This window comes from Amblyomma americanum, chromosome 1 (assembly GCF_052857255.1).
Source record: "Amblyomma americanum isolate KBUSLIRL-KWMA chromosome 1, ASM5285725v1, whole genome shotgun sequence".
Classification (NCBI taxonomy): Eukaryota; Metazoa; Arthropoda; class Arachnida; order Ixodida; family Ixodidae; genus Amblyomma; species Amblyomma americanum.
The window spans coordinates 8,755,570-8,767,022 of NC_135497.1; the positions used below are offsets into that span (position 1 = coordinate 8,755,570).

At 43.6% G+C, this 11,453-nt stretch overlaps 1 protein-coding gene across 1 annotated transcript in view; it reads right to left on the reverse strand.

The window, feature by feature from the left end:
- The window catches only part of LOC144115348 (WD repeat-containing protein 11-like), a 155,009-nt gene extending 144,265 nt beyond the window's left edge, over window positions 1-10,744 (reverse strand). The window contains 5 exon segments of the mRNA XM_077649735.1: window positions 10,407-10,429; window positions 10,432-10,447; window positions 10,546-10,577; window positions 10,580-10,613; window positions 10,706-10,744. Of these exon segments, the coding sequence (XP_077505861.1) occupies window positions 10,407-10,429; window positions 10,432-10,447; window positions 10,546-10,577; window positions 10,580-10,613; window positions 10,706-10,744 (144 nt within the window).
- Window positions 10,745-11,453: the final 709 nt, after the last annotated feature.

The window sequence follows — 11,453 nt, forward strand, 5'->3', positions numbered from 1 at the left end:
TTTTTGTTTTATTTGATTTACAGCACTTTGATCTAAGGCAAACAAGTTGGTTTTGTTGATGTAATATAAAATCCAAAACCTGACAAAACGTATCTCTATTTGTTAACACAATTTGCAGTATATTTACTGCTTGTCCAATCATCAAGCTCCCGCCCAGTGATGTCTAATCCACTGCTAAAAACCACCATTATATGGTGACACCATCAGTGCCATGAATTTGTTTTTGCGAGCTAATTAAAATATTAAAGGGACACTGAGGAGAAATTGAAGTTGGCTTGTATTGATAGAATACCAGCTCCTGATCACTAAAACGCCACTCTTACTGAAAACAAAGCTCTTGTAAGGTAGAAAATAGCAAGAATCAAAATACAGGTATCGCCACCACAGGCCAATCTCGCAAGTACAAGCGTGGTGACGCCATAGGACAAGAGACGCCACCTTGGAGGAATTTTCCATCCTACTTGGTTTCGTGAATCTCTGAGGCTGACAAAGGTAGGTTGCGCAGATCAATATTGAAGTAAGTTTTGTTTTAAAACCAATAGTGCACTTTTATCACACAAGGAAGGCAGGCAAATGACAACCTGAATGTTGGAAGCAAAGAAAACGGATGCTTGGCGGCACCACAGGCGGCCAGGAGAGTTTCGATTTGTTATGGCGCTTCGCGTCTATGAGCTTTGCGTGCCCCGTGGTTTTGTTTTTGACGCGCTTCGATTTACAAGCGCCGAACAGCAGAGGAACTCCAAGTGCCGCTTCAAGTGCTAGTTAACCTTTGAAGGAGCCTGTTAAGGCTTGTCAGATGATCGCCACGGTCGATGAAAAGCTACGATGGCACGATGGTCGGTGATCGTACAAGGCAGCACTTGTGTATTCGCACGCTTGCCCGGCGAAACATTCCCCTGCTGTGCCAGTCAACTTCAAACTACTTAACGGAAATCGTTTATTAGGGACGGGAGACAAGGTACAAGGCAGTTCAGAAACATTGCTGATGGCCTAGCTCTGTTAGGCCAGGATATACCTAGTGAAAGCACGGAGATTTCTGCATCAGAAGAGTGCATTCACTAGATGCGCCTTTATTGACGGCTGTAACTTGAGCCGTCGTGGCAGAGCGGTAGCGTTTCCGCCTCAAATGCTGAAGGCCCTGGTTCGACTCCGAACCTCGGCACCGGACTTCTTTTCTTCCATTTAGTGAGTGGGCGGGGGGTTTCAGTGGCTCCCATGGATGCCGCCGCTGAATACGTTGGTTAGCAGTTAAGCGCAGGCTCTGTTAAGGCGCGTTTATGCTCATTCTATGCAACCAACAGGCAAAACAATGCATTGATTTTGTGTTTCGGGCTCCCTTTAAATACAAAATTTCACTGAAACACATTAAAAAATATTGACATTATAAATTTTTATATGCCTCATTGTTATATACCTAAATTGCAGAAAGCCTGGTGTGACAACAAAAACATGGTAGGAGTCTGCGGTCACTATGTTTTATCCAAAGGAATGGTTGATGCAGTGACATTCTCCAAATATTTTTAGCAGCCAGTTTTTTTTTTCTACATAGAATGTTATATCCTAGAGTTACTGTATAAGCACCTAGAGTTTTGCGTTTGTTTTCCTTACACCGCCACTCGTCGCTACTGGCCAATCACACGTCACCAAAGCATCCATGTGCGTGGTGAAGCCAACTCGAAGGGCACTCTGGCCATACCACATCATCTCTCGCATGGTCGACATGCATGATGCGTGCGTGATGCGTCTTCGAGTCGTCATTCCTTCTTTACTTCCAGTACACAGTAACAGTCTGCAGCTGTGACAAGTCAATTTCTTGCATCTTGCTGCTGCCTCGCAGCTCTACTGTAGTGCAGCTATGATAGGATGTTGTATGCCCAACCGCACCAGCTGCTCGGAAAGCACCAAAGCACTTTTCTCACTGCCATTTGGAAGATCAGCAGTTCACTTTAGACTACAATGGTTGCTCTGCAAGGACCACGAAAGGCCAGCATCAAGACTTGTAAGCATATGTGAGACAAATTTGAGTTTTCCAATTTCCACTAGTCATCAACCAATTAAACTGCATGGAAGTATCTAGAGAAGTGCACGAAAAACGAATGTAATCAAATTGTGGTATGCATAGTTCCATTTTGTACAATTGTGTTTTCTATCATCTGCAGCGGTGGTGATTTTTGACTGTTTACCACATATCAACCTAAAAAAACATGCGTGAAAACTATAGTGTGACCGTTGCCAAGAGTGGCACTGCGTATAGCGTACTATCAGCGTCAAATGAAACACGAACAGCAAACCCAGAGTATTTTAGTTGAGTGAAACTCAATAACAGTGCACTTGATTTTCAATTCGATGCTGTGAACACAGCTGCGGGAGTGTTAATGGATCCTGCTTACCTCTCCAGCAGCTGCAATTTCTATTTTAATATGAGATCTCAGTTGTCCTTCGTGTTTCATTTGAAACTGATGGTACGCACGTGTAAGCGTGAGGCAGTGATATAGTGGTAGTGGCACTTGTATATTTGCATTAGAGTTACTCTTCGTGTCAACTGTACGCAGCAACTGGGTGGTTCCACATAAGATCTAACAAAAGGGGACTGATCCACCTCTTAAATTTATTTGAAATTTTTATATATTGTTGCCTAATCACAGGAAAGAAACGATCCACAAATGGTTATGCTCCGAAAATTTTTTTGGAAGCTCACGATATTATTAATGACGGAGAAGTGGAGTTCCAAGCTTATGTGCTCTGCTGTTCTGACCAACTTTGGTTATGAATAACATAAAACACATTAAAGTTAGGTACCTGAAAATTATTTGAGCACATATACAGGTGATTTTATTTGTGCTCCGTTATTTTTGTATGTTGGATTCCAAGAGAAAGTAAAGTAAGCGTAGCAGGGGCGGCAGAAGGTTAGGTGGGCGGATGAGATTAAGAAGTTTGCAGGCAAAGGGTGGATGCAGCTGGCAAAGGACCGGGTTAATTGGAGAGACATGGGAGAGGCCTTTGCCCTGCAGTGGGTGTAGTAAGGCTGATGATGATGGTGATGATTATTTTTGTATGTCTGCAAGCTATAGATGTTTTTATAAAATTTGTCAAAATCTACAAATACGTTTTTCTATCTAGTTTGTAGGTCGTTATATCAAAAACGGCTTGTAGCAGAGAGGCAGTAATTATGCATTATCACCTATGCACACTGATCTATCAGACTGCCGAAGTTCATAGTTATGTCTTTTCGGAAAAGAGAGATGATCCCGCTAACTTCAAGAAAACACAAAATGAAAACTTCTTAAAACAATTAAAAAAAAACATTGTTTTATACTTTTTAAGCTCTGTCCACATGTTCTCCTTAATATCAAACTTTGGAATCATTAAAGACATGTTGCATAATTTTGTTTCTCTAGTAACTATGACCCCTCAAATGAGACCCTTGAGCAAGGATTGGCAAATGATGTATATTTGACTTCTTGTCTGCTACGTCTATCGAATTTATTATTTTTTATTTATGTATAGATACTGTGATCCAGTACAGATCATAGCAGGGTGGCGAAAGAAACAAACAAAATACAAGCATATAAACACACTCAAATTCATACCATTTGCAGGCACTTTTCAAACATCAGTAAAGAATTATGATTAACAGTCTCGCTATTAAGTTTATTCCATTCAGTAATTGTCCTCGGAAAGAAAAGAATATTTAAAGCAGTTATTTCGTGCATTCAAAGGTGTTACTGTTAGTTCATGCCTTTGTCTCGTGTTACAACCTAAGGAGTAAGCAAAATAAATAGAAGTATTATCTTTATAATGACCTTTTATAAGCTGGAAGAAAAACTTTAATCGACAAACACGATTGTGCTCAATGACTGGGGATAACCCACTTTGCCTCACGAGCTCACTTACAGATGCACAGCCATATGAGTTAAAAACAAATCTAACTACTTTATGCTGTATTCACTCTAATTTTTGAATGATGGTTAACGTGAAAGGGTCTCAGATGATTACAGCATATTCTAGTAACAAACAAATGAGGAAACTGTATACCAATAGATTAACACTAGGTGGGGATGACTTTTGTGAGCGCCTCAAGAAAAAGAGTTTCCGCATTGAATTTGCTACAACAGCATCTACATGTTTTGACTACGAAAGGTTGTTAGTTGGCAGGGTTGGATCTCAGTTACTTAGAAAAGATCTGGAGTAGCGAAAAGGTGTCGGCGGCACAGAAGATGTCAATATCGAGATGATTTGGCCTCCGCAGCCATTAGAGCAGGGCTACTATGCATACGCCCACGCACCCCAGACGCCTGTTTTACGAAGCGACGCTTTGAGAGTTCTTTTTCATGTCCTATAGGCAGGCACGTGGGGTAGAGGAAACCGGCACAAACTGGTCCTTTGTCCCCAGACGTGGTCGCTGCGGATGGGAATAATGCACTCTCGCCCACCACCACGGCGCTCAGCACGGCAAAGAACCACCGGAAACGAGGCCTTTGTGCTCAGAGGTCAGTGCAACGTTCTTATCGGTTGGCGATGGCCGAACTGTGACATGACCCAGCACAATGATTAAAGCCACAGACACTCGGGTCCGCTTCAGGTGGTTCATTACGGCACACTTTGGGAACAATCCTCATCAAGTGGGCAGAGGGAGCACTGGCAAAGCTGTGCTGGCCGATTCCAGAGGAGACTTGCTGTCGCCGTCGCTGCTGCAGCTACACCATACGCGTTCTAATCCACTTAGGATGGAGCGGAACCCGGGCAGGGTACTCCTTATCGGTTTTTGGATGTTCACTTGCATCACAGATGAGAGAGAGACGTGCTCTCTGTCACTGGGGGAACTTAATATCCCAGAAGACAAAAAAATATTCTTAGCGCAGTGGGAGTCGGGAGACTTTGTGAAAAAGGCTTTGGATGCTAATACTTTTCTTAATCATCTTCGGCTGTTACTGGCAAGATGGATCGTGCACAGCCACATTAGGAAGACTCAAGGTAAAGCAATCAAGAAGGAAAAGCAATGCACGCAGCTTGGGAGCATTGTATTCCACTTTTCCGAAAACTGGCCTGTCGTGCTTCCTGATGAGGTTCAGGCGTACCACTGGCAAAAGAAACAAGCGTGAATATCTACATGTGTGACCACGAGAAAATTTATGAACAGTAGTAACGACTGTTAGTGACTATTTGAGCCACGACTCCACTCACGCCAGCTTGGTTCTAAATAAAGTGGGAGAATAAGTGGATGACAACCTGCCGGTGTACCCTAAGGTGACGTATGTCAGTGATGGAGCCGCCAGACATTCAAAAAATAGATACCAGCATTTTGAGGTTGGAAACAGCCATTGCCCCAAAACCCAATGGATATTCTTAGCAACCTGACACGGGAAAAACGCCTCCAACAGTGTTGGGGGCTCGTCAAGCACCAAGCAATGCTCAACAACTTGAGAAGAAACACTGAAAGCGCAATTTGGGCAGCTGGAGACATTGTAAGTGTTTTATCGAAGAAACGAAAAGGTGTGCACCTATTACATCTGGAAGTAAAAAAAGTTGTTGCCTTCTGTGAGTTAAAAAAGAAAGAGTGGATGGCAGCGCGCTCCTTCCATGGCATTCAATCTTGGCATGCATGACAGCTATCCAAGTCATCAACAGAAACATCCCCTGAATTGCACAGGGCACGCACAGCCGGGTCTGCATGAAAGAAACTGAGTGTACAGGAATGATTGTGCATTGTTGAATCAGTAGAACAATCGATTGCAGCCAAAAAAAAAATTGTTTTTAATGAAGCAGTTCTCTATATCCTTGTCAATTTATTCATTTCACTAAAAATTTGGAAATATGTTGCTTGCTTGTTTTCCAATAAACTCTGTGTATTCTATGCTACGCATCGAATCCTGACTGTGTTTTGGTGGATGCGAAATGCCAATCACATCCATGTGCTGTGTGATGCCGCAGGGTATCAAGGAACCCCAGGCGGAGAAAAATAATCCTGTGTCTTTCGCTACAGTGGCTCTCATAGCTATCTGATGCATTGAAACATAAAGGACTACATACAATATCCTACCAAAATTGAAAACACGTACAAGAATCACAAATGGCACAGGCTCTTCAGACCTGCATGGTGTGCTCAACCTTGCACAAGCGTCTCATTGGAAGGGTTGCAACTGCTAGACAAACAAAACTATGCAACATGTTTTCAATGATTCCAAAATTTGATATAAAGGAGAAAGACAGTAAAGACAGTTGCCCGTTAAACATGTGTGAAAGGCACGAAATGCGGTTTTTCATGGACAACTATCACCCTCTAGGGATGACAACTGCAACCAAAGCAACTGACGATTGTAACTCGTCTTTGGCGGCTAAAACAGCGAAAAATCGAGCCAGACGAGTGTGACTTGTCATTGCTGATATTGGTACAAACTCCCATGACGAGTACAGCTCTGGGTTGGCGGTTAATGGGTTAAAGAACCCCAGGTGGTTGAAAATATCCAGAGCCTTCCACAACGGCGTCCTTCATAGCCCGAGTCGCTTTGGGACGTTAAACCCCATGAACCAAGTAAACATTTTCATTCTGGAATATGCCCACGGGGGCACTACCTTTCTATTTTTCCTGACATGCGTATAACGGGGGGGGGGGGGGGGGGGGGGGTCGACTTACATTCCATTCGCCTTACAATTGTTTGGTTTATGCGGGTTTAACGTCCCAAAGCGACTCAGGCTATGAGGGATGCCGTAGTGGAGGGCTCCGGAAATTTCGACCACCTGGGGTTCTTTAACGTGCGCTGACATCGCACAGTACACGGGCCTCTAGAATTTCGCCTCCATCGAAATTTGACCGCCGCGGTCGGGATCGAACCCGCGTCTTTCGGGCCAGCAGCAAGCGCCATAACCACTAAGCCACCGCGGCGGCCCGCCTTACAATTGTGTAAATACGGTACATTCAAAACACACAAAGCTAACAAGTTTCTGCCATCAGTTCCAGTCCTGCAGAGTACACTGGGCTGAGCTGACAATCTTTACTTTGCCCGTCTAGGACGTGGACAAGATCGTTTTCCTTCCATATTGACAAGATTTGTAGCTGAGGATGCCTCTTATCCATGTGGTGTGACCAGAAACTTCAAGCAAAGACACATTGAGCAACGGAGCATGGAACTACGTCATGCGGAGACCAGCCAAGTAGTTCATTCCACCTCGCTCAATTACGCTCATAATTGACAAGATTCTGGCCATTAGATAAAACCCGACAGAGAAAACTGGCTTGAACTGACAATTTTTACTTTGCCTGTCTAGAAGCTGGACAAGATTGCTTTGTTTCCACATTGACAAGATTTGAAGCTGTGGATGCCGCTTACCCAAGTGGCATGACCGGAACCTTCAAGCAAAGCCACATTCAACAGCCGAGCATGGAACTACATCATGCGGAGTCTGGCCAAGCAGTTCATTCAACCTGCACAATTACACTCAAAATTGACAAGATTCTGGCCATCAGTTCCAGCCAGACAGAGAACATTGGCTTGAACTGACAATCTTTACTTCGCCTGTCTAGGATGTGGACAAGATCGTTTTGCTTCCACACTGACAAGATTTGAAGCTGTGGATGGCACTTGCCCACGTGGTGTGACCGGAATCTTCAAGCAAAGGCACATTCATCACCGGAGCATAGAACTACGTCATGCAGAGCCCAGCCATGCAGTTTATCTGACCTGGTTCAATCACACTCAAAATCAACAAGCTTCTGGCTATCAGTTGCAGGCCGGCAGTGTGCATTGGCCTCAGCTAACACATTTAACTTTGGCTGTCTAGAACCTAGACCGGATCGTTTGCTACTTTCACATGCTTTCCACAAGCTTTCAAGTCTTTGCACTCTTACTAGCAGGAGTTTGGCCAAAAAACCAATTTGCAATATCAAGCAAACAACCAACCTTGTTCAGTGCACAGTGGGCTTTTGTTTACAAAATCCCTCTAAGCTGTGAGCGTGTTTACATAGGGCAAACTGGTCAGAGCCTAAACGATCATAATATGCTAATTCAATCCAGGGTTTCAATGGTAGGCATATGCCAGTGGACTGAAAAGACTGTGATTGCCATTCTCTGTTGTGGAATACCAAGGTTGTTGGTAGATCAAAAGACAAGTTGGCTAGAGAAATTTTTGAGGCGTCACTTATTCACAAGTATAGAAAGGACACCTGTGTTAGTGATACGTCACCTGCTCTCCTGCAAAACGAACTTCAGTTGCTTAATTCAAGATAACACTGCGAGTCTTTTTTTTGTGCTGTGGTAGTACACTGGTGGGTTTTATCTTTACGTCCGTCTGAGTGCCTGAATGTTTTGTTCATGCTTTTTCGCGATCAGCCTTTTGTAATCACGACCCTTCTGTGTAGCTGTTTTGCTGAGTAGCTGGGCATGCACATTGCTCCACATTGTTTTTCTTAGAGTGTGATCTTGGAATAAATCCATCTATTGTCGGCTAGCGCTCATCTTGTCTTGTCCTTCTTCATCCTGTCCTTCTGCACTATGCCTTTTTTGTAAAAAGCAATGCCAACTAGCCCAAAGTTCCACCTTGTTAAGATTAGTTGTTTCTGAATTTAACAGTGTAAGATCAACTGAAATTGCAGAATAAAAATGTGACGAAAACTTCTGTAAGGCTAGTCATGTAGGCACAGAACACGAAGTTGAAAAAATCGCATTTAAAGTCTGCACGCCAGTCATTTAGAGATCGTTGTAGATGCATCAGAATCGGTGGAATGCGGATATTTCATTAAGATTTAACAATTGTGAGCAATACCAGGATGTAAAGAACAACATCAGTTTTCGAACAAGACCAAAATGGGCGGCCACTGAGGATGCGGTTGCGGGAAGCAATGGGCACAAAGTTCTGCCACATTTTGCTCCACAATCACTATTTCAGCGCTTTTGAGGTATTAATTTTTTAGTACTTGGAGGTCAAATTAGACCTTGAAACTTTGCAGGCAGGCACTTTAGAAAATATTGAACATACCATTTTTGAAAAATCGAAATTTTCTTACATTGTTACCATTTCAAGACCCACGTTTCTCCTTAAGGTGTACTACAGACGATTTTGAGTTTGTCTTTTTTATCATGGGACCTGGACCTACATACTGTTAGCATTCTTAGAAACTTCAATCTATAACCCTATGTGCCCAATTTCTCTATTAAATCAGACTAAAGGTCCTGGCTCCAGCCTTTTTTTTTAACTCACCACGAAGAGTAGAAGGAGTCAACCAACATAGCTGCCACGGTGAAAAGCATGCGTGGAGTGCCTTTCAGCAAATCGTGCGGCAGCTTGCCGCTCTGCCCTTGGCGGAGTAATACGCGGAATGATGTTCAAAAATGTGCGGGCTTCTGGTCGGACTATGTTTTCAGCGGAAGCAGACGGTAGGGCGCATTACTCCTATGGCAGCAGACAAGGAAAAACATTTGTCCACTTGCTTCAGAATTGTTATTTCAGTGACATATTCTCTGAACTGCAAATATGTCGCGGTTTTATCTCACTATTACTTACGTTGTGTCCAAAGAGTAATAAAAATTACTTTTGGTGTGTTCACAGATTATAGTATTTTCATTTGCCATAGCAACGTAATGAGGTTGAGTTTCGTGAAAGCAGATAGTTCATGCGCATATTTATTTCCGTGGGCTCAATTTGCAGCTATGTTGTCTGCGAATGAAACTATTTATTCACGGAAACAAAAAAAAATGAAAGCCAAAGCAAAGTTTTCCAGAATGCACTTTGTGCACCTTTGAATGACCAAGAAGGTTTCAGGCCTCTTGATGGTGCTAGAACAGTTGTCAACATACCTGAGACACCATTCTGCTTCATTAACTCTTTTCACAGTTAACTTTGCCACACTGAGATTATCCGATCTGTAGAAACCTCCCCGAACTTTTAAAAAGCAGGTACTGACAAAATTTTACCTACACCAATTGGAATTCGTGGGCTGAGACTTTCACGATGTTGCAAGTCTTGAGTAGCAGAAAACTTTTGTGACTAGCAAAACCACATCAAAAGAGACAAGGCATTACACAGCTTTGAGAGGCCCCTTACATATTAGGTGTGCCTCAAAGCGAGTTGGAGGACAATGCCCATTTCCCCCCGAGTGAAATTGCACAGAATGTAATAGTGGACGGAGTGTGCTCCGTGCACAGCAGTCAAACATACGAAATGAGCAAAGACACCATTCGCTAGTCAAATAAGTGAAGTTCCTATACAGAGGTAGGTGTGCTACATCTTCAGAAAATGTGAACAGACTGGATAGACCTGTACTACACTGCTATGATCACAGATTCAAGACAGCCCCACTCGAAGACCGAGTTGACATTGTAGTGGTTCCAGTCTGAAACTCAAGAAAGGTGCCACACACACAAAATGGAGCATTCATGAATATCTAAATGCAGTTGTTTTCCAAGTCATACCTTGGTCACATTGTGCTGGTGCCTGAAAGGGTCTGGAAAACCTGTAAACAGGAGAAAACAAAGGTGTTCAGTCTCCTTGTTCTAAACAGAGCATATAATTTACTCTGAACAGCAATTTCGAAACACTTTCGACATTTACCTTTTTATACTTTGTGTCAATAACAACTACGTCTTGTGGCAACATTCGCCCAGAAGAGAGTTGAAACCCTGAAAATAAATGAGATTATCACCACCAGCCCCTATACACAGGCCCCTATACACATGTACTTACGTACACTCGCCAAATTAGCACAAGTCACCGTGACCACGCAGGCTTTAGGGAGCTTGCAGTGTACCATGTCTGTAGCAAAAATTACACCGAAGACTCACCAGTCAACAGCATCTTTATGGCAGCTGCTAAAGCTCCAGGAAGAACTCTTGACGATATCCTTTTGATTACAGGATTAACAGCACCGTCATCACAGCGCTTCTCAGAAAAGGAGCGCGCCTTAGCGAAGACATCGTTCCATTGGAAAACAACACAAAACGACAAGAGCCACGCTTAAAGTAACGGCCTAACGCTACACAGCCTTAACACGAAACAAAAACACATGGAAACGTTGGTCCGCTAATGAACTGCACACGCATGGAAACGTTTCCTCAGTTTCCTTCTAGTTCCTCAACTAGAGAAGCTACCGGTGCTCACAGCTCATTTCATTCACCCAGAGGCGGCATGCGATTTTCCAAATCCCCCAAAGCTGCAGCAGCGGAAGTTCCGGTTCGTCACTAACGCAAAACACAAGCAAAACAAAACGATTACGCCGCTTACGTCTGTTCGAGCATACCACTTTTTGCACAAACTGAAATGCATTGTTAATAAAATGGTCAGCTGGTCAGCTGCATTAAAATTTATCGACAGCAATCCGCCGCCTACATCGGCTGAGCATAGGCTGCGCATAGGCGCGATATGCGCAATGGGGGCGTGGCGCGCTCGCTTTTGCTGGCTTTTGCTAGTGCCTCGTGTGCACGTCTGCCTGCCTGGCCAGCCTGGCTGCGATGTTAAAGCAT